Below are 27683 nucleotides of genomic sequence, written 5' to 3'. Positions count from 1 at the left end.
AAGGAATTATAGGAGAAGGGAACAGTTGGAAAGTTTTTCACCATATTGTCGCGAATGATAGTCTCCATTAACTTACAAACAATAGATGTCAGGCTAATTGGTCGATAGTTTCCTGGATGAGACTTGTCCCCCTTTTTGAAAATTTGTGTGACATTTGCAAGTTTCCAATCCGACGGAACTTTTCCAGCTGTTAAAGATTTATTGAATATGATGGAGAGCGGTTTACAAATTTGATGTTTGATTTCTTTTAAGACCCTAGGGGTAATTTTGTCTGGACCAGGAGCTTTGCTTACTTTAATCTTTTCAACTGTGCGTAAAATGTCACTTTCTACGATGAGCACGCCACTTAACATCTTTTCGGCCCTTCTAACCTCCGGCGGTTGAGGTGATAAACAATCTTCGTCGGTAAATACGGATGCGAAAAAGTTATTTAGGATTGTAGCCATTTCATTTTCATCGTTCGTGTGGTTACCATTTTCATTAGCAAGCGGTCCGATACCACAAGTGAGTGACTTTTTATTATTTACATAGCTGAAAAATTCTTTAGGATTAGATTTACTTGTTTCCGCTATATATTCTTCAAGATTTTTACGAGATTTTATTTTTAATTTCAATGAAGACCGTGTCTACATTGGTTATAATATCTGTTTTCACGGATACTGGATGGAGAGAGTTGTGGATATAAGAGATAACGCCTCAACCCTGTCTGTCGGTAATCTATATTCCGCAATGAAATCTCTGTTTGAAGTGTCTATCCAAGATTCTGTGACTCCGATGATGTGATAATGATTTGTAGCTACAAGGACTTTTAAGTCTTCAAATTTGTTACGTAGGCTACGAGCGTTTCCATAGCAAGCTTTAATGTGATTCGAGTCGGGGGTTTTGTGGGTTGAGTGCTCCCTTATGGTGGAGCTGCTGGTGTTCTCGCCTCCGCGTTTTTTGTCTTTGGAAGAGCCACTTGGTCACAGAGCAGCCTCCCGAGACGGGCTGCTCCAACAGGGTTTAAGTGGATGCCATCAGGAAGGAACAAGTCTGAATCGTAGTAAAAACTGTTCCACAAGTTGGCGAACTGGACGTTTTCTTGTGAGCAGAGGGACTGAAGTCTGTTGTTTGTGCTGAAGGCCTTACTGTAAAAGCTAGATTCGGCACCGACCCTCGGGAGGATTCCTGAGATTATGATGTTACCGGCATGCGTTTTGCGTTTATACTGCTTGATCATGCGGCGGTATTTCTCAAGCAGTTCCTCAGAAAGGGTTGTCTGTACGTCATTCATCCCCGCATGAATGACAAAGAGGGTGTTTCGGTCGGCATTTCTCGTGACATCATCGCACGCTGCGGTGATGTCGTCCAGTCTGGCACCTGGATAGCAGTAACGTTTTCTGCGGCCGTTTGATGAACGACCACAGAACTCAACCAGCTGGCCACGCACCATGGAGTCCCCAACTAGGCGAGTCTCGAACTCATCCTCCATGGTGTCTGCCAGCACCTGGAACCTATTGAGGGTAGTGGGGGTCAGTAAATCCTTGCTTGCCTGCTTCGGTTTGGCTCCGTTCCTTACAGATTGGAACCCGACATCCTGTGAGGCAGGAAGAGAAGCGTTAAGTGGGGCAGGCTGGCAGGTGGCCTCTTGTCTCGAAGTCTCATAATTCATTCAGGAGTGGTAAGTAGCGGGCTTTTTTTTTTTTTATAATATTTTTTTTACCCCCTTGAACTGTCTCCTCAGCTGTAAAAAAAAAATAAAAAATAAAAATAAAAAAAAAATGTTGTCGTTTTTTTATTTTTTTTGGGCGAGACACGCACTCAACACACTGGCCACTCACTGAGGCTGCTGAGGCTGACCACTTCACTCTTGTCCTCGCTCACTGAGTTGGAGCGGCTGGCGGAACGCTCGCCACCCACCACCATCATCCCGTCTGGCAACACACTGCTGGGGAGGGGGGGGGAAGGCGGGGTGAGTAGACTGAGGTTGTGTGTTTGTTTATCAAGTTATTAATCTTCCAATACAAAAGCTTAACTTGATGAATGTAATACTATGGTTTGCTTGCTCGGCCCCTAAGAGGAAGATAATTGTTAGGGGGATATTCAGTAACCTAGCAAAGAGGGGACACAGCCACTCATCAGCACAGGGTAGGCGGTGGCTGAGTGGTAGCGTGCTGGGCCCACATTCACCGCGTGATGTACGACGCGGGTTCGAATCCCCACGCTACCACCTGGGATTTTTCAGTCACCGCCGAGTGGCTTAAAACTACCCACATGCTGTCCTGAAGACCACCCATCAACCCGGACTCTAGAGGAAACCGTCCAAGTGAATCAAGGAGTTCTGGGGGGCAGCTTGAGCCAGGCAAGATGGCGCCACTATAAACACTTGCCTGCACCATGACGGGCTTCAAAAAAATCAGAAAATAAAAAAAAGCTTTACTGTGGTCTGTATATCACCCTCGTACCCTTCTATTAGAGCCTCATACATACTTCTTAGTTGGGATACTCTTGCCCAGCATCTCCGAAAGCTTGTTGATGACGAAGTCCCTGTCTCCTACATCCGTGAAGAGGAAGGTATTGGACAGCGATGAGTTCTGGGCGGTGCAGACGAACACAACATTCTTCACATCACTGTTGCCCTTGATGCTGTCCGCCTTCTCAACGCTCTGAACCTCTCGTAGCGGGCAAACCACACTGACAAGGTTGGCGATCTGGGGATGAGTTTGACAGGGTTTGACAGGGGAGAAAGCTGAGAGTGGATGCTGGAAAGGTTAAGGGTAATTGAGAGGGCGAGAGAGCAGGTCATTGATTTTGAAAAGCTGTACAGAGTTTGAGCAGTGAGTACAATGTTTGGAAAGTTTGGTTTAGTGGGCGCAACATCTGTGGTCATATGCCGGAGAGAGACAGAAGGGGAAAGTATGGAAAGTTTGGTTTAGTGGGCGCAACATCTGTGGTCATGTGCTGGAGAGAGACAGAAGGGGAAAGTTTGGAAAGTTTGGTTTAGTGGGCGCAACATCTGTGGTCATATGCCGGAGAGAGACAGAAGGGGAAAGTTTGGAAAGTTTGGTTTAGTGGGCGCAACATCTGTGGTCATATGCCGGAGAGAGACAGAAGGGGAAGGAATTATAGGAGAAGGGAACAGACCCCAGGAGACGGGACACAACCCCCGATTAATACCTGGTACACTGCTGGGTGGACAGGGGCGTAGGGTATCAGAAAAGCCGCCCAAATCTTTCCACTCCGCCCGGGAATCGAACCCAGGTTGTGAGCCGAGTGTGCTAACCACTGCACCACGAAGCACCCCATGGATTAGGAAACAGGCAAAAATATATTGAAGATAACCTCAGAACAATTGAAAATATAAAGAGTGGAGTTGGTTAGGTCATATCACGAGTAGACTAGATAATAGATAAATGACCAAGGTGTGTGTGTGTGTGTGTGTGTGTGTGTGTGTGTGTGTGTGAGTGAGTGTGTGTGCCTTACCCTGCTCTCAAAACAGATGTAGTTGAGGGATATGCTGAGTGTTCCGCTGATGTAGGACTTCTTGTAGGGCGCCCACATACAGCAGGAAGTTGAGCCGTCCAGCTTCTCCGTAAGTGGCAATCTGGAGGGAGATGTGGCATGGGTACACACACACACACACACACACACACACACACACACACACACACACACACACACAAACACATATGTACTTATTCCGATATATATTTCATCAATTTTCGCATTCCTTCCCTCCTCCTCCTCCTCCTCCTCCTCCTCCGGATAACAGGGGAAACATACAATCTTCTCCATCACAGGCAAAACAAGATACAGGAAAGGCCTGGAATAAACTGCCTTGTAAAGTATAACATGAGATGACGTATAGAGATAATTCAAATGGAGGAGCGTACTGATGACCTCCCCTTGAGAGAGCGTTACAGGGTCGAGGAAACACACACACACACACACACACACACACACACACACGGGATATGATAAACAAATGAATTACCACTAAGATCAGGCCAAAGTTGGAATATGGGGAGGCAGTGTGGTTTCCCCATAAGAAGAAACACATCGAGAAACTAGAAAGAACACAAAGGATGGCAACGAAAATTGGTTCCGGAGCTTGAGGGATTGACACACCAGGAAAGACTGAAGGAAATGGACCTACCAACACCAGAACAAAGAGGAGAATGGGGAGACCTAATACAAATCTACAAATTATTGCGGAAAATGGGGGAAGGATTTACCACCAGGAACACAAAAGGACACAGTAGAAACTTGAGGAAGGGAAGATGCTTGAGAGACATAAGGAAATATAGCTTCCCGCAAAGAAATATAGAGGTTTGGAACAGACTAAGTGAGGATGCAGTATCGGCGAGGAGTGTGCAAAGCCTTAAGGAACAGTTGGATAAATGTAGATACGGAGACGGGACCACACCAGCGTAAAGCCATATTCAGAAAACACTTAGGGGCGGATTATAAGACAATTCGCTGCCCAAGAACACCTATTTGACAAGGCTTTCGCGGGAGTTGTGGGCATTTCCAGGGGTAGTTTTATGACCCTGGTGGTAGTTTGACCCTTCCTCTGTGCCATGAACCTAAGAAACACCTATTTGACAAGGCTTTCGTAGGAGTTGTGGGCATTTCCAGGAGTAGTTTTATGACCCTGGTGGTAGTGTGACCCTTCCTCTGTACCGTGAACCTAAGAAACACATATTTGACAAGACTTTCATAGGAGTTGTGGGCATTTCCAGGAGTAGTTTTATGACCCCGGTGGTAGTCTGACCCTTCCTCTGTACCATGAACCTAAGAAACACATATTTGACAAGGCTTTCGTAGGAGTTGTCGGCATTTCCAGGAGTAGTTTTATGACCCTGGTGGTAGTTTGACCCTTCCTCTGTACCGTGAACCTAAGAAACACATATTTGACAAGGCTTTCGTAGGAGTTGTGGGCATTTCCAGGAGTAGTTTTATGACCCTGGTGGTGGTTTGACCCTTCCTCTGTACCATGAACCTAAGAAACACATATTTGACAAGGCTTTCGCGGGAGTTGTGGGCATTTCCAGGAGTAGTTTTATGACCCTGGTGGTAGTTTGACCCTTCCTCTGTACCGTGAACCTAAAGAAACACTCATTAGAACCCGAATGACCCCATCTTTGACAGTTAGAAAGAGATGATGTGAGAAGGGAAGGAGTCTTGAAATACCAGCCTTACAACATTGTGAGGCCGAGGTGCAGCGTCCGACCCTTACACCCGAATTCAGGAAACATCCGGGAGGTTATAAAATAGGTGTCAGGAGGATGTACGTTACAACCTTGATGGAGGTGGTGTAGATCTTACAACCTTCTTTATATTGACGTGAAATATGTCCTAATTAGTGTTTCTTGACAAAAAAACGAAAGCATGTAGAGGCAAGATTCTTCCATAAAAGCGAGATGGTACATGGGTCGCGTGTGTTTACATCCTCAGTCAGCCGGCCAGCACCCACGATATTATTGGCTCAGGGACAAAAATACATTCGGTAATACTGAAGTTTAGGACCAGTCTGCATTTCACTATATAGACAAGCTTTATCCCATGTTTTTTTTGTGTTCTGAACGAGTCTAACCTTGTAACGGGCTTGTCGGGGGGCGTTTAAAGGGTGTTGATTAAGACTTCAGCTTAATTAAGCCTTAAGGAAGCTGAAGTCTTAATCAACACCCTTTAAACGCCCCCCGACAAGCCCGTTACAACCTTCGCTTTCACCAGAGATGCTTCGGGTGAGGAAAAAGGGGAAACGATGTATGAATTCAGCGATGTCAATGAAGATCAAAACATAAAAACATCAGAAGAAACTGTTGTACATGGTGTTGTTTTTGATGGTTTAGGTATTAAGGTGTTTACATCCTCAGTCAGACCACGGCCGGCCAGCACCCATGATTTTATTGACTCAGGGACAAAAATACATTCGGTAATACTGAAGTTTAGGACCAGTGTGCATTTCCCTATATAGACAAGCTTTATCCCATGTTTTTTTTGTGTTTTGAACGAGTCTAACCTTGTAATGGGCTTGTCGGGGGGCGTTTAAAGGGTGTTCATTAAGACTTCAGCGCTTAAGGAAGCTGAAGTCTTAATCAACACCCTTTAAACGCCTCCTGACAAGCCCGTTACAACCTTCGCTTTCACCAGAAATGCTTCGGGTGAGGAAAAAGGGGAAACGATGTATTCAGGGATGCCAATGAAGATCAAAATATAAAAACATCAGAAGAAACTGTTGTACATGGTGTTGTTTTTGATGGTTTGGCTATTAAGGTGTAGAATGTGGCGCAGCAACACTGTAACAATTAAGTCTGCCGTGGGGTGTACACCGTCGCCTGCCTCTGCCCCGCCCACGGCACGCCACGCAGGCAAGGCCGTGTTTGGCTTTTCCAATGTCTACCTTTCTGCTGTCAGTAACACTTAAGTCACCACTGCCTTTAAGTCACCAGTGCGCTTAAGTCACCACTGTGCGCTTAAGTCACCAGTGCGCTTAAGTCACCACTGTGCGCTTAAGTCACCACTGTGCTTAAGTCACCAGTGCACTTAAGTCACCACTGTGCTTAAGTCACCACTGCACTTAAGTCACCAGACGTCACATATTATGAACATTAGCGTCCATGACCTACACCCTTCCCTCCATGACCTACACCCTTCCCTCTATGAGCTACACCCTTCCCTCCATGACCTACACCCTTCCCTCTATGAGCTACACCCTTCCCTCCATGACCTACACCCTTCCCTCTATGAGCTACACCCTTCCCTCCATGACCTACACCCTTCCCTCCATGAGCTACACCCTTCCCTCCATGAGCAACACCCTTCCCTCCATGAGCTACACCCTTCCCTCCATGAGCAACACCCTTCCCTCCATGAGCTACACCCTTCCCTCCATGAGCAACACCCTTCCCTCCATGAGCTACACCCTTCCCTCTATGATCTACACCCTTCCCTCCATGAGCAACACCCTTCCCTCCATGACCTACACCCTTCCCTCCATGAGCTACACCCTTCCCTCCATGAGCTACACCCTTCCCTCCATGAGCTACACCCTTCCCTCCATGACCTACACCCTTCCCTCCATGACCTACACCCTTCCCTCTATGAGCTACACCCTTCCCTCCATGAGCTACACCCTTCCCTCTATGAGCTACACCCTTCCCTCCATGACCTACACCCTTCCCTCTATGAGCTACACCCTTCCCTCCATGAGCTACACCTTCCCTCTATGAGCTACACCCTTCCCCATGAGCTACACCTTCCCTCCATGAGCTACACCCTTCCCTCCATGAGCTACACCCTTCCCTCTATGAGCTACACCCTTCCCTCCATGAGCAACACCCTTCCTCTATGAGCTACACCTTCCCTCTATGACCTACACCTTCCCTCTATGAGCTACACCCTTCCCTCCATGAGCTACACCTTCCTCTATGAGCTACACCTTCCCTCCATGAGCTACACCCTTCCTCCATGAGCTACACCTTCCCTCCATGAGCAACACCCTTCCCTCCATGAGCAACACCTTCCTCCATGAGCTACACCCTTCCCTCCATGAGCTACACCCTTCCCTCCATGAGCAACACCCTTCCCTCCATGAGCTACACCCTTCCCTCCATGACCTACACCCTTCCCTCCATGACCAACACCCTTCCCGCCATGACCAACACCCTTCCTCCATGAGCTACACCCTTCCCTCCATGAGCAACACCCTTCCCTCCATGAACAACACCCTTCCCTCCATGAGCTACACCCTTCCCTCCATGAGCAACACCTTCCCTCCATGAGCAACACCCTTCCCTCCATGAGCTACACCCTTCCTCCATGAGCAACACCCTTCCCTCCATGAGCAACACCTTCCCTCCATGAGCTACACCCTTCCTCCATGAGCTACACCCTTCCCTCCATGAGCTACACCTTCCCTCCATGAGCAACACCCTTCCCTCCATGAGCAACACCTTCCCTCCATGAGCTACACCCTTCCCTCCATGAGCAACACCTTCCCTCCATGAGCAACACCCTTCCTCAATGACCTACACCCTTCCCTCCATGAGCAACACCCTTCCCTCCATGAGCAACACCCTTCCCTCCATGAGCAACACCCTTCCCTCCATGAGCAACACCCTTCCCTCCATGAGCAACACCCTTCCCTCCATGACCTACACCCTTCCCTCCATGAGCTACACCCTTCCCTCCATGAGCAACACCCTTCCCTCCATGACCTACACCCTTCCCTCCATGACCTACACCCTTCCCTCTATGAGCTACACCCTTCCCTCCATGACCTACACCCTTCCTCCATGACCTACACCCTTCCCTCCATGAGCTACACCCTTCCCTCCATGAGCTACACCCTTCCCTCCATGAGCAACACCCTTCCCTCCATGAGCAACACCCTTCCCTCCATGACCTACACCCTTCCCTCCATGACCTACACCCTTCCCTCTATGAGCTACACCCTTCCCTCCATGACCTACACCCTTCCCTCCATGACCTACACCCTTCCCTCCATGAGCTACACCCTTCCCTCCATGAGCTACACCCTTCCCTCCATGAGCTCCACCCTTCCCTCTATGAGCTACACCTTCCCTCCATGAGCTACACCCTTCCTCCATGAGCTACACCCTTCCCTCCATGAGCTACACCCCTTCCTCGATGAGCTACACCCTTCCCTCCATGAGCAACACCCTTCCCTCCATGAGCTACACCCTTCCCTCCATGAGCTACACCCTTCCCTCCATGAGCTACACCCTTCCCTCCATGAGCTACACCCTTCCCTCCATGAGCAACACCCTTCCCTCCATGAGCTACACCCTTCCCTCCATGAGCTACACCCTTCCCTCCATGAGCTACACCCTTCCCTCCATGAGCTACACCCTTCCCTCTATGAGCAACACCCTTCCCTCCATGAGCTACACCCTTCCCTCCATGAGCTACACCCTTCCCTCCATGAGCTACACCCTTCCCTCAATGACCTACACCCTTCCCTCCATGAGCTACACCCTTCCTCCATGAGCTACACCCTTCCCTCCATGAGCTACACCCTTCCCTCTATGAGCTACACCCTTCCCTCCATGAGCAACACCCTTCCTCCATGAGCTACACCCTTCCCTCCATGAGCTACCCTTCCCTCTATGAGCTACACCCTTCCCTCTATGAGCTACACCCTTCCCTCCATGAGCTACACCCTTCCCTCCATGAGCAACACCCTTCCCTCTATGAGCTACACCCTTCCCTCCATGAGCTACACCCTTCCCTCCATGAGCAACACCCTTCCCTCCATGAGCTACACCCTTCCCTCCATGAGCTACACCCTTCCCTCCATGAGCTACACCCTTCCCTCCATGAGCTACACCCTTCCCTCCATGAGCTACACCCTTCCCTCCATGAGCTACACCCTTCCCTCTATGAGCTACACCCTTCCCTTGTCCGGAGGGTGTAAGTCTCCAGGTTATAAGGAGCTACACCCTCGGGCTTACACCCTGGTTTCTGAATATGGCCCAAGCCTGTAAAACTACAATTAGGTAAACACACACACACACACACACACACACACACACACACACACACACACACTCCACAATACAATACATTACTATCATCCACCTCCCCAAACCACCCCCACCACCACCACTACCATCACCCCCACGTACCTGAATTTGCTGCGGTATGCGTCAGAGTGAGCACGGGCGTCCAAATCTCGCTTGAGGAATGACGGCTTCTTCGGCACTTTCTTGCTGTGAACGGAAAAAAAGATTGGGAAAGTTTGGTTTAGTGGGCGCAACATCTGTGGTCATATGCCGGAGAGAGACAGAAGGGGAAGGAATTATAGGAGAAGGGAACAGTTGGAAAGTTTGGTTTAGTGGGCGCAACATCTGTGGTCATATGCCGGAGAGAGACAGAAGGGGAAGGAATTATAGGAGAAGGGAACAGTTGGAAAGTTTGGTTTAGTGGGCGCAACATCTGTGGTCATATGCCGGAGAGAGACAGAAGGAAGGAATTATAGGAGAAGGAACAGTTGGAAAGTTTGTTTTAGTGGGAGCAACATATGTGGTCATATGCCGGAGAGAGAAAGAAGTGTAAGGAATTATAGGAGAAGGAACAGTTGAAAGTTTGGTTTAGTGGGCGCAACATCTGTGGTCATATGCAGGAGAAATACAGAAGGGGAAGGAATTATAGGAGAAGGGAACAGTTGGAAAGTTTGGTTTAGTGTGCGCACCATATGTGGTCATATGCTGGAGAAAGACAGAAGGGAAGGAATTATAGGAGAAGGAACAGACCCCAGGAGGCGGACACAACCCCGATTAATACCTGGTACACTGCTGGGTGGACAGGGGCGTAGGGTATCGGAAAAGCCGCCCAAATTTTTCCACTCCGCCCGGGAATCGAACCCGGGCTCTCTCAGATGGAAGATTATATTACAGTTAGGGGTCACTATTCTCAGGACAAACAGCTATCTATCTATCCATCTGTCTATCATCTTCCTATTTTTTTCTTTTATCTAAACATTTTTCTTTTTTTTCCGTCCCAACAATTCATACACAACAAGAAATGAAAAGTGTGTAAGAGAAGGACTATTTGGCCTCAAGGGAGTGTCAAATCCTAGCACTCTTCTTCCAAATTTCTGCAAACCTTCATGTTGTTAATATTTCAATATAATAATAATAACAGGCATAGGAAAAACATTCTGAGGAGCCCCAAAAAGTTTGCATTCAGGAGTAACAGGCAGATGATCCCCTTAACCCTTTCCTGGCTAAGCGCTCACAACGAGACCATCCCCTCAGGCGCGCTCGGGCACCCCAGCAGGGGAAGGGGATCTCTTTTAACTGTTGTATCTCAAAAACTATTAATCACAGTTACAAAACAAAACACCATTGGAAAGAGGAGGCCAAGATCTACACGATTCAGTAATGTAAGCCTCTCCTGCAAGAGTACAGGCACGTTCAGGGGGTGTTGCCTGTGAAGACATACATTTATGTGTGCGCGACGGTCAGCCATAAGGCAACTACTGTAGATCTCTTGATGATGGGGTGCTGGCAGGGCAGTATTGACAACTGCAATATTTATAATTACAGTCGTCCCTCAAATAGTACGGTTTCCAATAGTCCGGTTTTGGTTTTATATGGAATGTCATGAAGAATTATTTTAGGATTTAAAAATTTCCCGCTCGTCGCACCAAGTAGCCATGGCGTGAGTGGCAACACTGTTCCACCCAAACACCTGCTGAAAGCACCCAAAGCGTTCAAGAAAGTGTGCACCTTGCAGAAGGATTCAGATTTAGGAGAAGTTAAGTTTTGTGATGAGTTACGTTGTGGTAGGGAGAGCACCACACCACGTGAATGAGAGCAGTGTTCATCACTGTGTCTATCATATGTTGTGTAAAAGAAATTCTTGCCGCAGTGACTGCCCGTGCTGCAAGAGTGCTGCAGGAGTGGAGATAAAGGGCGTCCTTTTCTGTTTGTTCATAAATTAACGTATTATAAACACATAAATGGCCATTTCCTTACCTTAAACAAGAAATTGGTGGGCAGGAGTGGCCACTACTATGGAATCTGGGTTTCCCGCCTGGCTCAGTTTCTACTTGCCGGCAAAAGTTGCCAGTTCTGCATTTTTTGGTGTAGTGTTTCCACGCTGGACAAGTGAGCCATCCTGGCAGCGCTGCCTTCCACACTGTCAGCCAGCGAGCCGTGTCATACACTCACACTCTCTCTTACTCTCTACCACAGTTTCTATTGCTCTCTAATTCATACTTGAAACAAGATACCAAACAGTAATTGTGGAGACTGACTCCGCGCCTCCAAAATACAACATTACGCATCCATGTTATATAGTTGAGGGACGCATATTTGAACTACTCCAACCGAATGTTAAATTACCTGACCTCTAACGGGACCCCCCAGCGTGGAAACACTGCACTGTGACAGCAGCAGAAAATGCATAACTGGCAACTTGGTCCCGTGGGTAACGGCTGAGCCAGGCGGGACCCGGATTCCGTAGGAGTGCCCAGGAGGGTTTCTACGGGGGCACTAATTTTATAAAGATTTTTTAATAGTACAGAGGTCCTGGGTCCCTAACACCCATACTATTTGAGGGACGACTGTATTTGGTCAAAATATCAGTCAGGTGATAGGTGAAGCTATGCAAAAATGTCGCTATATTGGTCAACATCATCCACCAGTTGCTTGTCCGTAGATTTTCTGCGCTTTTCCGCGCTAGACTGATATGATTTTCTACCAAATTTCATGGAAAACCCACTGAATTGGCAATGCTGTGGTGTGAGAAATAGTGTTGGAACACTCTCATGCACGGGAAATATGAGTGCGGGTGGAGCTCACAGCAAGCATTTAGCACCACCGCCAAGTTACACTAGTGCTCGCTGCGAGTGTTTGGCAAGGAAAGGGTTAATCTTATATTGCGCCAAGCCTCTGCTGACCACTCACCTAACTTTTGTCAGCAAATCTTTGTCTTCCGAAAACTCCTCATCGTTGATCAGTCTGAAAAAAAGGACTGAGTGAGTTTTAAATAATGTTATGAAGCACAAGATATGGAGAGAGAGAGAGAGAGAGAGAGAGAGAGAGAGAGAGAGAGAGAGAGAGAGAGAGAGAGAGTTTTGTTTAGTGGGTGCAACATCTGTGGTCATATGCCAGAGAGAGACAGAAGAGGAAGGAATCACAGGAGAAGGGAACAGACCCCAGGAGACGGGACACAACCCCCGATTAATACCTGGTACACTACTGGGTGGACAGGGGCGTAGGGTATCGGATAACCCGCCCAAATTTTTCCACTCCGCCCGGGAATCGAACCCGGGCTCTCTCGGTTGTGAGGCGAGTGTGCTAACCACTGCACCACGAAGCCCCCCCCACGCAAAGAGAAAAAACTACTTGTGAACTGTGCTGTAGATGACCTCAAACATACTCTATTAAACCCCTGACAAGCATGAAGGAGAAAAGAATGAACACAACAATGGGTCAAGTAACTCACTGCTTCATAGCCATGTTTGCAAGCTGTTCCATTAGCTCATAGGTTTCCTTCTTCCTGAGCAGCATGGAGAAGTAGTGCTGTGGGGGAAAACAACAACTTCTGAGTATGCGGAGGGGTAGGGTAGGCGGTGGCTGAGTGGTAGCGTGCTGGGCCCACATTCACCGCGTGATGGACAACGCGGGTTCGAATCCCCACGCTACCACCTGGGATTTTTCAGTCACCGCCGAGTGGCTTAAAACTACCCACATGCTGTCCTGAAGACCACCCATCAACCTGGACTCTAGAGGAAACCGTCCAAGTGAATCAAGAACGAGTTCCGGGGGGCAGCATGAGCCAAGAGAAGATGGCGCCACTATAAACACTTGCCTGCTCCATGATAGGCTGGGGCCAACTACCATCCAGGCCCCTCAAGCAAGCCTACCAGTGCTATACGCATACACGTAAAAAAAAAAAAATAATAAATAAATAAATAAATAAATAAATAATAATAATAATAATAATAATAATAATAATAATAATAATAAAAATAACCACTCACTCACTGATCCTCACCCATTCACATCCAGACTCCACACACACATCCAGACACCCATTGCTCTTATTATGTGGAGAATTATGTGGAGTTACAGTGAGAGAAGAGAGAGAGAGAGAGAGAGAGAGAATATATTTTTTAACCAGAAAAGTTTGGAAAGTTTTGTTTAGTGGGCGCAACATCTGTGGTCATATGCCGGAGAGAGACAGAAGGGGAAGGAATTATAGGAGAAGGGAACAGTTGTAAAGTTTGGTTTAGTCGGCGCAGCATCTGTGGTCATATGCCGGAGAGAGACAGAAGGGGAAGGAATTATACGAGAAGGGAACAGGCCCCAGGAGACGGAACACAAACCCTGATTAATACCTGGTACACTGCTGGGTGGACAGGGGCGTAGGGCATCGGAAAAGCCACCCAAATTTTTCCACCCCACCCGGGAATCGAACCCGGATTGTGAGCTGAGCATGCTAACCACTGCACCACGAAGCCCCTGAGATTTTGTGGAGTTACAGAGAGAGAAGAGAAGAGATAGAGAGATAGAAAGAATATAGTTTTTGACCAGAAGGGGGAGGAAAAATGAAGGGAGAGAAAGATATGAAGGAAAAACTGGAAGTATAATTAAGTAGATGATGAACAGGATGGAATAAGAAAAGAAATGATAAAAATGACCTCACAGTTCTTTCCTCGTGTAGTGTGGCGACTATGCCTGATGAACGAGCCTCCCATAACCCACTTAGCCAGGGGGGTGGGTGGGGGGGGGGTACCTCTTTGGCTGACTCGGTAAGGGGCGGTTCTCCCGTCACGCTGGTCCCGGGTTCAATCCCAGGCAGGCGGCGAATACCCTCTCCTGGTCTTGCTTAATTTCTCGTGTGTTTGGATACACGCAGAGGACGTGTTGGAGAATAGAGGCAAAGAGAAAATGCAGCTCTCAGGGCGTGACACAAGACCACGGCCTGAGAGGAGAGGTGAGAGAAGGTGGGGTTCTAAAGTAACCAATATACAGTCATTCACTAACCCTCGGCCATCCACGTCACATCACACACACACACACACACACACACACACACACACACACACAACACAAATCAGAATATTAGAATTAAGTGGTGGAGGCAAAGAGTGTGTGCAGAAAGTTAACCCCTTCACTACGGCCGGGCCAAAACAGCGCCCTGCGTCGTATCCGAGATCGCCGCGCGCCAAATTTCAAATGTTGCTGTTGAATATAACAAGTTTTCAGCCATAAACTCAACACAATCATCATGTATTATATATGAAAACATGCAAAATTAAATGGTACACGTAAAGAAACTCACTATGGCTGGACCAAAACAGCGCCCCATGCCGTACCCAGGATCGCCGTGTGGGCCAAATTTCAAATGTCGCTATTGAATATAACAAGTTTTCAGCCATAAACTCAACATAATCATCATGTATTATATATGAAAACATGCAGAATTAAATGGTGCACATAAAGAAACATAAATTAATTGATAGTTTTGAGATGTAAGCATGAATATAAAGATAAAATAACTTGTATATTGGCTAAAGCGAGCCAGGACGCACGTCTTCAGATATGATGCAGGCACGCAGGGCAGCATACTCGTCCTCGTGTTCAACGGGTTAAGAAAAACCTGGACAAATATCTATGAAGTCATGAGTGCACATGTAGCTCAGGCCCTGTACACCACACACCACCATGGAAGCAGGCACACACACCCACCTCATGGTCGCGGGTGGAGACGCGAATACTGTCGGGGAAGATGAGCGCGTTGGTGCAGTCCAGCAGCGTCACGTCCCGCCAGCGGATGATGACCCTCGTCTCCTTGCCCAGCAGGAAGGAGTAGAAGCACAGGTAATTGACGCTAAGGTACAGCCAGCCCTGCCGCGGGAGTCTGTGGTGCCAGTAACTGTGAGGGAGGGAGGGAAAGACGTGACAGGGAGGAGGAAAATGAGATGGAAAGGAACGCAATGAGATGATGAACACTGAGGTACAGCCAGCCCTGCCGTGGGAGTCTGTGGTGCCAGTAGCTGTGAGGGAGGGACAGACATGACAGGGAGGAGGAATGTGAGAGGGAAAGGAACGCAATGAGATGATGAACACTGAGGTAAGGCCAGCCCTGCCGTGGGAGTCTGTGGTGCCAGTAGCTGTGAGGGAGGGACAGACATGACAGGGAGGAGGAATGTGAGAGGGAAAGGAACGCAATGAGATGATGAACACTGAGGTACAGCCAGCCTTGCCGTGGGAGTCTGTGGTGCCAGTAACTGTGGGGGAGGGAGGGACAGACATGACAGGGAGGAGGAAAATGAGAGGGAAAGGAATGCAATGAGATGATGAACACTGAGGTACAGCCAGCCCTGCCGCGGGAGTCTGTGGTGCCAGTAGCTGTGGGGGAGGGAGGGACAGACATGACAGGGAGGAGGAATATGAGAGGGAAAGGAATGCAATGAGATGATGAACACTGAGGTAAGGCCAGCCTTGCCATGGGAGTCTGTGGTGCCAGTAACTGTGAGGGAGGGAGGGAAAGACATGACAGGGAGGAGGAAAATGAGAGGGAAAGGAATGCAATGAGATGATGAACACTGAGGTAAGGCCAGCCCTGCCGTGGGAGTCTGTGGTGCCAGTAACTGTGAGGGAGGGAGGGACAGACATGACAGGGAGGAGGAAAATGAGAGGGAAAGGAACGCAAGGAGATGATGAACACTGAGGTAAGGCCAGCCCTGCCGTGGGAGTCTGTGGTGCCAGAAGCTGTGGGGGAGGGACAGACATGACAGGGAGGAGGAACATGAGAGGGAAAGGAATGCAATGAGAGGTTGTTCAATTTAAAACATGGTAGTTAGTTTAAAGCAATTCAGATGAACGTGACTTATTTGCAGTATATCACAACTGGGTACACACACACACACACACACACACACACAACACTGAGGACATTGTTGAAGTGGGCAGGGTCTGTAAAACTAAGGAAGAACTGGACAAACATTGGGAGAGAGAGGACTATCCCAGCTTGAGGTTCGGTCCTGTATACTACACACACACACACACACACACACACACACACACATCCACTAACACACACACACACACACACACACCTGCAGGAGTAGTAATTGACGAGCTTCTCTCCCTCTGGCATGTTGAACAGCTTGCGGAACTTGTAGGAGACTGCCTTGAAGGTCTCCGAGTCCGGGTCTGGAAACACAGGATTATACATGACACAGATTAACAACACTTTTTCTCTTAATCCTGATGTTGAATTCCTCGGTACATAAATGAGTGTCCGTGGAATGTTTTGTGTCGTTATTTGTGAAGGTACGAGAGTTTGAGGCTTGAAAATGTTAAATACAATGCAGTGAGTACGATAATTTGGCAACACACAGCTCCCGATAGATGGCGCCCTTGCCCTTACTCATTATTATTATTATTATTATTATTATTATTATTATTATTATCATTATTATTATTTTGAACTTTTCCTGCTTTGTATCGCTCCTCAATACTTCTTTCTATCTGTCTATCTATCAATCAATCAATCTATTTCTATCTATCTGTCTATCTATACAATTTTGACTTTAATTTTTTTACTAATAATGTTTATAGAACCTTTTTTTATGAGGAAATAAAATAGCACCATCTCCATAGGCCTATTTTTTTTTAAACGCATCATAGAGTATAAGGTAAACAGTGATCTCTCTCTCTCTCTCTCTCTCTCTCTCTCTCTCTCTCTCTCTCTCTCTCTCTCTCTCAATACTTCTTTCTATCTATCTATCTATCTATGAGTCTGATAAAAGGAGGATATATGATACAAAATAACAAAACTTTTTCCCTTACTCCTGATGTTGAATTCCTCGGTACATAAAGGAGTGTCCGTGATGTGTCTCGTCTTCCGATAATGTGAAATGAGTGTTGAAATTGGGATCGTGTGACCTTCGTGTGATGTCCGTGTGACCTTTGCGTTGGTTTGCCTTTCTGCTCCGTCCCAGCTACCACCTTCAGGCTCTCCTCTACATCTGCTTCATACTGGATGAGTTTTACATGCAGGTAACTCTTGATTCACGCAAGCTTGGTGTACGTGTTTTTTAAATATCGCGTGGTCCAAAATCCAAATAGATGTTAAATTTACACGTTTTTTTTCACTTCTACGCGATATTTTATGGAGTGTCCACCAGATGTCTCACGCAACTGGACTCACACGGCCACACAGCTGAGCTCAGTTCTTCCCGCGCGCCACTTGAACAACAATACAGTACCCACGCTGCTCAACAACAACAACAACAACACCCTCGCTGCTGTGCTACCACGAGGGGAAGGGCAGCCAGAGGAGGAACCACGAGAGGGAGAGGAGTCAGAGTGATACAGTAGGCAATAAAGGTACAAACCTACCTCTTGTTGGATTTACTACATTGTTTTGGATTTACGAGACCACTTCAAGGACACAAGACTCACAGAAATCCAGAGTTACCTGTACAAACCTACCTCTTGTTGGATTTACTACATTGTTTTGGATTTACGAGACCTCTTCAAGGACACAATACTCGCGGAAATCAAGAGTTACCTGTATATCCGAGTCCACAATAACAACACAAATGTTCCATCATGTCAGGAAAGCCAAGGAGGACGTGGAGAAAGGTAAAGGTGGAGGAAGATATGAGGAGGCTGAACACACGGAAGAAATGGCTATGGACCGGCAACAGTGGAGGAGGCTCATATCCCCCACCATAGGGAAGAAATGGACGCCAAATTGGGTAGGCTGTGGCTGAGTGGTAGCGTGCCGGGCCCACATTCACCGCGTGATGGACGACGCGGGTTCGAATCCCCACGCTACCACCTGGGATTTTTCAGTCACCGCCGAGTGGCTTAAAACTACCCACATGCTGTCCTGAAGACCACCCATCAACCCGGACTCTAGAGGAAACCGTCCAAGTGAATCAAGAAGGAGTTCCGGGGGGCAGCATGAGCCAAGAGAAGATGGCGCCACTATAAACACTTGCCTGCGCCATGACGGGCTGGGGCCGAACACCATCCTGGCCCCTCAAGCAAGCCTACTGGCACTACAGGCTTACACATAGAAAAAAAAAAAAATAAATAAAATAAAATAAGTGATGATGATGATGATGACTGCTAGCCCATCCTATCCCTCCCTATCCCATCCTTCCCCCCCCCCACCCCCCACTGCTTAGCTTGCCTGATTGCTGGAGCGGAGTCGGCCCGTCGTGGAGTTGGCGACAGGGACTCAATCTTGCAGCGCACAAAGTCAGTGACGTCCTCATCCTGGTCGAAGGTGGCCAGGATGCTCATCAAGTTCCGCTCCAGCCACGTCCAGTTCTCGTCTATCTCCTCCTTCTTGAGCGACACGGCCACCACTGGGGACGGAAGGAGTGGGAAGTTAACCCTTTCACCCCGGCTAAATACACCTAAATATCACAAAAATAATAGATAAATTAATCTGCGAAATAGTTCTGGAATGGTGCAAGCAAAGTGGTGGCCATCCCCAGCAGCTGTGTCAACTAGACTAAAACAAATACAGTCGTCCCTCAAATAGTACAGTTTCCAATAGTACGGTTACCAATAGTATGGTTTCCAATAGAACGGTTTACAGTGTGAGTGGCAACACTGTTGTACCAAAACACCTGCTGAAAGCACCCAAAGCATTCAAGAAAGTGTGCACCTTGCAGAAGGATTCAGATTTAGGAGAAGTTATGTTTTTGGATGAGTTACGTTGTGGTAGGGAGAGCAGCACACCACGTGAATGAGGGCAGTGTTCATCGCTGTGTCTATCACATGTTGTGTAAAGGAAATTCTTGCCGCAGTGACTGCCCGTGCTGCAAGAGTGCTGCAGGAGTGGAGATAAAGGCCGTCCTTTTACTAAGCCTCGTCGTTGCTATGGTAACGGCGTCTCACTCGCAGCAAAATGGCGTACGCTGATCTTCCTTGCAACGTTTAACATGCATTACCAGCTGTCCCGGCTGACCAACTCCTTGCAACAGAGGATGAAAAGGAAGCTGCAGTGGTTATGGTGGCACAGAGAGGTGGAATGCAATGGAAGCACTTATATGTGTTTGTTTGGGCCGCCATATTTGCTGATGACAGCATCACAGCACGGAGGCACCCCACCTCTCAAAGCCGGGAGCCAGCAGACGTGCCGCGTCATGCGTTTGAGAGCACTCGGGACGTTCCGGGAGGTGGGGCACTAATTTTATATGGATTTTTGAATAGTCCGGGAGTCCTGGGTCCCTACCCCTGTACTATTTGAGGGACAACTGTAAATCTACAAGGCAGCCGCTCTACAGGCTAAGCCAAACCAAGCAAAGGCCGCCGCCAGCCAGTGTGAAGCGTGACGCCTTTCAGTGTAAAAGCTCAGAGGACGGTGTGCGGTGCAGGATGCGGTAGGGTGGAGGCTTGGTGTCAAAGACTGAGTCCAGCGTCCCCACCAGCAGCCCCGCCAGGCCGCGTGAGGTGGCGCTGCCCGAACCCTTCCTCTGCTGCAGCAGGAAGAATGTGTTGGCCACCTCTGTGTCCCTGTGGAGGAGAAAGACAACTTAAAACAATCATCTACCGCAAGGGGAATGGTGGAGACGGGAGAAGGTGGAAAGTTTGGTTTAGTCTGCCCTTTAACTGGCTTTTCCGACTACCATATGGGGAGTTAAATACCTGAAATAACCTTGAATAGTTAATACCACTGTTTCCCTTACAAATTATACTACTAAATATACCTAAATATCACAAAAAAGTTGGAAAGTTTTGTTTAGTCGGCGCAACATCTGTGGTCATATGCTAGAGAGAGACAGAAGGGGAAGGAATTATAGGAGAAGGGAACAGTTGGAAAGTTTAGTTTAGTGGGCATAACATCTGTGGTCATATGCCGGGGAGAGACAGGAGGGGAAGGAATTATAGGAGAAGGGAACAGTTGGAAAGTTTTGTTTAGTGGGTGCAACATCTGTGGTCATATGCCGGAGAGAGACAGAAGGGGAAGGAATTATAGGAGAAGGGAACAGTTGGAAAGTTTCGTTTAGTCAGTGCAACATCTGTGGTCATATGCCGGAGAGAGACAGAAGGGGAAGGAATTATAGGAGAAGGGGTGGTGAGGAGGCGGGACACAACCCCGATTAATACCTGGTACCTGCTGGGTGGACAGGAGGCGTGGGGTATCCAGGCAGCCCAAATTTTTCCCTCCACCTGGGAATGAACCGGGGCTCTCTCGGTTGTGAGCTAGTGTGCTAACCACTGCACCACAGAAGCCCCAGTGTTTAGGGAAATTGTTGGAAATTTGTATATAATGCCTCCTGTTACATTTCACTTATGTAATTAGGGAGGGATACCTGCACAATGTGAGGAAATAGCACTTTAGTGCCAAATGGATTCATTGTTATGGTTCAAGTAATTTCAGCAACAGTGAATGCTAAGTGGGAGAAACCATTATTACCAGCAAACATTTTTTTTACAACAAAGGAGGCAGCTCAAGGGCACAAAAAACTAATAATAAAAAAGCCGCTACTCGCTGCTCCTAAAAATAATCAAAAGAGGTGGCGAAAAAGATGGGGTCAATTCGGGAGGAGGGTGTCCTGATGCCTCCTCTTGAGGATTCAAGTCGTAGGCAGGAGAATACAGATGAAGGAAGATTGTTCCAGAGTTTACCAGCGTGAGGTGGAAAGAGTGAAGATGCTGGTTAACTCTTGCATAGGGGATTTGGACAGTATAGGGATGAAAGAGTGAAGATGCTGGTTAACTCTTGCATAAGGGGTTTGGACAGTATAGGGATGAAAGAGTGAAGATGCTGGTTAACTCTTGCATAAGGGTTTGGACAGTATAGGGATGAAAGAGTGAAGATGCTGGTTAACTCTTGCATAAGGGGTTTGGACAGTATAGGGATGAAAGAGTGAAGATGCTGGTTAACTCTTGCATAATGGATTTTGACAGTATAGGGATGAAAGAGTGAAGATGATGGTTAACTCTTGCATAAAGGGTTTGGACAGTATAGGGATGAAAGAGTGAAGATGCTGGTTAACTCTTGCATAAGGGATTTGGACAGTATAGTGATGAAATAGTGAATATGATGGTTAACTCTTGCATAAAGGTTTTGGACAGTATAGGGATGAAAGAGTGGAATGTTGGTTAACTCTTGCATAAGGTTTGGACAGTATAGGGATGAAAGAGTGAAGATGCTGGTTAACTCTTCAATAAGGGATTTGGTGAGTATTGGGATTAAATAATGAAGATGCTGGTTAACTCTTGCATAAGGGATTTGGACAGTATAGGGATGAAAGAGTGAAGATGCTGGTGAACTCTTGCATAAGGGGTTTGGACAGTAAAGGGATGAAAGAGTGAAGATGCTGGTTAACTCTTGCATAAGGGGTTTGGACAGTAAAGGGATGAAAGAGTGAAGATGCTGGTTAACTCTTGCATAAGGGGTTTGGACAGTATAAGGATGAAAGAGTGAAGATGCTAGTTAACTCTTGCATAAAGGATTTGGACAGCACAGGGAAGAAAGAGTGAAGATGCTGGTTAGCTCTTGCATAAGGGGTTTGGACTGTATAGGGATGAAAGAGTGAAGATGCTGGTTAACTCTTGCATAAGGGGTTTGGACAGCACAGGGAAGAAAGAGTGAAGATGCTGGTTAACTCTTGCATAAGGGGTTTGGACAGCACAGGGAAGAAAGAGTGAAGATGCTGGTTAACTCTTGCATAAGGGGTCTGGACAGTATAGGGATAAAAGAGTGAAGATGCTGGTTAACTCTTGCATAAGGGGTCTGGACAGTATAGGGATAAAAGAGTGAAGATGCTGCTTAACTCTTGCATAAGGGGTTTGGACAGTATAGGGATGAAAGAGTGAAGATGCTGGTGAACTCTTGCATAAGGGGTTTGGACAGTATAGGGATGAAAGAGTGAAGATGCTGGTTAACTCTTGCATAAGGGGTTTGGACAGTATAGGGATGAAAGAGTGAAGATGCTGGTTAACTCTTGCATAAGGGGTTTGGACAGTATAGGGATGAAAGAGTGAAGATGCTGGTTAACTCTTGCATAAATTTGGACAGTATAGGGATGAAAGAGTGAAGATGCTGGTTAACTCTTGCATAAGGGGTTTGGACAGTATAGGGATGACAGAGTGAAGATGCTGGTTAACTCTTGCATAAGGGGTTTGGACAGTATAGGGATGAAAGAGTGAAGATGCTGGTTAACTCTTGCATAAGGGGTTTGGACAGTATAGGGATGAAAGAGTGAAGATGCTGGTTAACTCTTGCATACGGGTGTTTGACAGTATAGGGATGAAAGAGTGAAGATGCTGGTTAACTCTTGCATAAGGGGTTTGGACAGTATAGGGATGAAAGAGTGAAGATGCTGGTTAACTCTTGCATAAAGGGTTTGGACAGTATAGGGATGAAAGAGTGAAGATGCTGGTTAACTCTTGCATAAGGGATTTGGACAGTATAGGGATGAAAGAGTGAAGATGCTGGTTAACTCTTGCATAAAGGGTTTGGACAGTATAGGGATGAAAGAGTGAAGATGTTGGTTAACTCTTGCATAAGGGATTTGGACAGTATAGGGATGAAAGAGTGAAGATGCTGGTTAACTCTTGCATAAGGGGTTTGGACAGTATAGGGATGAAAGAGTGAAGATGCTGGTTAACTCTTGCATAAGGGATTTGGACAGTATAGGGATGAAAGAGTGAAGATGCTGGTTAACTCTTGCATAAGGGGTCTGGACAGTATAGGGATGAAAGAGTGAAGATGCTGGTGAACTCTTGCATAAGGGATTTGGACAGTATAGGGATGAAAGAGTGAAGATGCTGGTTAACTCTTGCATAAGGGGTTTGGACAGTATACGGATGAAAGAGTGAAGATGCTGGTTAACTCTTGCATAAAGGGTTCAGACAGTATAGGGATGAGCATGAGTAGAAAGTCGTGTGCAGCGGGGCCGTGGGAGGGGGGGAGGCATGCAGTTAGGAAGTTCAGGAGAGCAGTCAGCGTGGAAACATCGATAGAAGATAGAAAGAGAGGCAACATGGCGGCGGAATTTAAGAGGTAGAAGACTATCAATAAGAGGGAAAAGTATTCGTATTCTGAAATAGTCTGTCGAATACTTGTTTTTTCCTTCCCTCCTTTTATTCATCTACATATTCATCAGTTTTCCATCTCCTTATCCTTCCCATCCCTCTCCTCCTTTCCTTCCCTCTCTGTCTCAACTGTTTTGTTTACATTCTTCTTAATCACTGTTTTCCCCTTCTTTCCTTCTCTTTGTCCAGCCATTCACCAGTTTTCCATCTCCTTATCCTTCCCATCCCTCTCCTTTCCTTCCCTCTCTGTCTCAACTGTTTTCCTTACATTCTTCTTACTCACTGTTCTTCCTTCCTTCCTTCTTGTTATCCAGCCATTCACCAGTTTTTCTCCTCCTTATCCTTCCCATCCCTCTCACTTCCTCCTTTCCTTCCCTCTCTGTCTCAACTGTTTTCCTTACATTCTTCTTTATCAGTTTTTCCCTTCCCTCCTTCTAGTTATCCACATATTCACCAGTTTTTCTCCTCCTTATCCTTCCCATCTCTCTCACTTCCTCCTTTCCTTACCTCTCTGTCTCAACTGTTTTCCTTACATTCCTCTTAATCTCTGTTTTTCCCTTCCCTCCCTCTAGTTATCCAGCCATTCGCCAGTTTTCCATCTCCTTATCCTTCCCATCCCTCTCCTTTCCTCCTTTCCTTCCCTCTCTGTCTCAACTGTTTTGTTTACATTCTTCTTACTCACTGTTCTTCCCTTCCCTCCTTCTAGTTATTCAGCCATTCGTCAGTGTTTTTCTCCTCCTAATCTTTGCCATATTCCACTCATCTCCTCTTCTGCTTCCTGTCTTTCTCCTGTTTTCTTTACATTCTTCTTACTCACTGTTTTTCCCTTCCCTCCTTCTAGTTACTCAGCCATTCGTCAGTGTTTTCCTCCTTCCTAATCTTTGCCATATTCCACTCATCTCCTCTTCTGCTTCCTGTTTTTCTCCTGTTTTCATTACATTCCTCTTACTCACTGTTCTTCCCTTCCCTCCTTCTAGTTATCCAGCCATTCGTCAGTGTTTTTCTCCTCCTAATCTTTGCCATATTCCACTCATCTCCTCTTCTGCTTCCTGTCTTTCTCCTGTTTTCTTTACATTCTTCTTTATCACTGTTCTTCCCTTCCCTCCTTCTAGTTATCCAGCCATTCGTCAGTGTTTTTCTCCTCCTAATCTTTGCCATATTCCACTCATCTCCTCTTCTGCTTCCTGTCTTTCTCCTGTTTTCTTTACATTCCTCTTTGTCAGCCTCTGCTCCTGAGTCAAATTACCATCATTCCTTCCTACGGCCTTTACGGTTAAGTCTTTGGTTGTACATATGTAAGGTTCCAGGTGAGTTGCTCCATATAGCCCAAGTATATACGGTCCCGTGACACAGATCTGCAGGGGACAAGCCGGCTCATCCAGCACCACTCCACTTCTCAACAGACTCCCTAAAAGGCTGAGCTTAATGAAATGAGTAATTCCCAATGGGGTATTCCAGAGACGATCGTATCACTGAATCACCCTGATATAATTATGGCTCTGTTGTATTAGGAAAATATTTGGTAATTGTGGAGATTCATTACACGCCTCCAAAATATGATATTACGCCTCCATATTATAGTTAAGGGATGAAATACATGTCCCTTAAGCATAATATGAAGGCGGAAAAACTTAAAAGTAAAATAAATGTGGTAAAGGTCGTGAAAAGGTACATTATACATACATGCGCTGTGTTTTGGTGGCGGCAGTATTGGAAGGTGAGCAGTGTTGCCAACGATCCGGTTAGCGATGGTATGCTAGGTTAGCGATGGTATGCTAGGTTAGCGATGGTACGTTTAGTTAACCATTAGCCCACACATGTGAGACCAGGTCCACCACGCATGGTTATTTTTATCTTTTTTGGAACAAGCACCTTTACCCAAACGGTTTTGTGAAGGTTTGGGCCGGGTAGAGTATTAGGTAAAGGTGCGTCTTCTAAAAAAAAATAGTCACGCGTGGTGGACCTGGTCTCACATGCGTGGGCTCATAGCTGGGCACGATAACAGAAAACCTTATTCCCGATAACCGATAACTGATAATGATAATGAAAAACTTAACCGATATTCGTTAACTAGACACAAATATAGGCGATAACCGATAACCGATATAAATCCACAATTCCGATACTAGCTAGCGATAAGTCCGGTAGGCGAAAACGATACTATATTGATATTTCAGATAGAACAACATTGATGAATTCAAATTTTCATTATCTGTATTTTAGGAAACTTTAAAACCTTAAACCCACACGCTGGACACGCATCTATGGACGGGTAATACTAGAATGCTGAATTGAATAAGTTAAAGATACGCCCCTGTATTTTAGGAAACTTACAAACCTTAAAACCACCATGCGTTGACTATGAATGATATAGTAATACTAGAAATGCCTGAACTGTTGTTATGTTGTCCGTCCCCACGTCCCAACCGTCAAACAACACTGGTCTCTAGATGAGCGGTGCTGCACTCAGACCAGCAGATGTGAACCTGTACAGTCTCAAAGATTTTAAACCGTAATTAAGAGTTGCTGGAAGGCTGAATCAGACATACAGTACCTACCACCATCCTCGCTGTTTCTAGGGTACAGACACTTGTGTCGCTCTATAAACAGCGAGGTGGTGGTACTGTATGTTTGATTCAGCTTCAGCACCAGCAACTCTTAATGTTAAAAAGCATTGTGAGACTGTTCAGATTTTACTGGTCTGAGCATGCGCAGTTCACGAGAGACCAGTGTTTGTAAACAGCGCCAGCTTTTGACGATGGGACACCAAATAACACAACACCGGGTGCCTTCAGTATCATGGCATGCTCACAAACGAATATGGAATATCAAATTTGAGGCAGTGAATAATCATTTTGGGGGCAAAGTTAAATGATTTTTCTCTATGATATATTGATTTTTGAGTAGCATAAAAAAAATAACCAGGTGTTTTAATTTTCATGATATAAGTATGAAATCTCATCACCGAAGATATTTCATACCCCGAAGTTTTTTCATACAACACCGGGCCACGCATGTGCAGTAGGGAGACAACATTTTTTTCTGAGAGGTGGAAAAAAAGTAGCGATTATCGCTAGTTTGGTTACAAAAGTAACGAAGATACCAATATATATTTAAATAAGTAGCAGATGGTCGATAATCCGATTTTGTTATCAGCGATAAAGTAATGGCTAACTAAGCGTGCCATCGCTAACCGGATCGTTGGCAACACTGCTATACTGCAAGACCAAGAGCTGACACCAAAACACAGCGCGCGTATGTATAATGTGCCTTTTCACGACCTTTCCCACTTTTTCTTTACTTTTACGTTTTTCCACCTTCATATTATTGTTAAGGGACATGTATATCGTCCCTTAACTATAATACGGAGGCATAACATTGTATTTCTGAGGCGCGTAGTGAATCTCCACAATTACCAAATGTTCACTGTATTGGAGCCACGTAAGTAATAATCAGTTGGCAGCAGTTCAAGTTAGGGAGTTTTCTTTGACTTGCAGCTCCTCGTCACCACCAGCAATATCCTACAAATTTTATTCTGGAGGTCAAAAATTGTCAGAGCTTTCATATGTGGTGGATGATGCACTTTTAACCCTTCAAAAGGCAATGCTTAGTGCACAACAATGGGGAACGACACACGAAGAGAAAACCAGTGTGCTGCTTCACCGTGACTGAAAATAAAGCATGAGGGGATTGAACTCACGTCATCCTGAACGCGGCGCCGTCACGCTATACATTCAGCCACCGCCTCCCCATCTTAGACGTGTGCTATACAAGTTTGGGTCAAGGTATTTCTTTTATAATGGTGATAATGATGGCGATGATGGTGGTGATAGTGACTTCTTTCCCAATGTTCTCCACCTCTCGATAGACAACTGTGTGTAGATAGATAAAGTGAAAAAGAGGGAGAGAGAGAGAGAAAATACCATAAGCCAGCCCCTCACACGTACCATGCCACTCCCAGGGCCACTAAGCCACCAGCGTCTCTGCCACCCCGTATGTTATATATGATGGACAATATGAGTGAGGAATTAGTGTGTCCGTGCTTACCAGAACCCCCCGGCCACCAGCACCTCCTCGGGCTTAATCCACATCTTATCTCCCTGTCACAGCCGCGCCGCCGCCCCCATCAGCTGTTCTTTGTTGACA

The 27683-nt window shown here is 46.5% G+C and overlaps 1 protein-coding gene across 2 annotated transcripts in view; it reads right to left on the bottom strand.

The window, feature by feature from the left end:
* Nucleotides 1–27683, bottom strand: part of LOC126982390 (TBC1 domain family member 9-like) — a 51031-nt gene extending 23348 nt beyond the window's left edge. The window contains exons 1-11 of one of the 2 annotated variants that reach the window (XM_050834404.1): nucleotides 27585–27683; nucleotides 19835–20006; nucleotides 18715–18851; nucleotides 16583–16726; nucleotides 15210–15396; nucleotides 12961–13037; nucleotides 12420–12473; nucleotides 9633–9716; nucleotides 3463–3583; nucleotides 2470–2690; nucleotides 1821–1924 (exon numbers count right to left, since the gene is read on the bottom strand). In XM_050834404.1, the coding sequence (XP_050690361.1) occupies nucleotides 1821–1924; nucleotides 2470–2690; nucleotides 3463–3583; nucleotides 9633–9716; nucleotides 12420–12473; nucleotides 12961–13037; nucleotides 15210–15396; nucleotides 16583–16726; nucleotides 18715–18851; nucleotides 19835–20006; nucleotides 27585–27628 (1345 nt within the window). In that variant the 5' untranslated portion in view covers nucleotides 27629–27683. Of the gene's footprint in view, nucleotides 1–1820; nucleotides 1928–2469; nucleotides 2691–3462; nucleotides 3584–9632; nucleotides 9717–12419; nucleotides 12474–12960; nucleotides 13038–15209; nucleotides 15397–16582; nucleotides 16727–18714; nucleotides 18852–19834; nucleotides 20007–27584 lie in introns of those variants that run through there. The other variant, XM_050834403.1, reaches the window with a different exon arrangement.

The sequence above is a fragment of the Eriocheir sinensis genome, chromosome 50 (assembly GCF_024679095.1).
Source record: "Eriocheir sinensis breed Jianghai 21 chromosome 50, ASM2467909v1, whole genome shotgun sequence".
Classification (NCBI taxonomy): domain Eukaryota; kingdom Metazoa; phylum Arthropoda; class Malacostraca; order Decapoda; family Varunidae; genus Eriocheir; species Eriocheir sinensis.
This window is presented reverse-complemented; position numbering and strand designations above follow the sequence as displayed.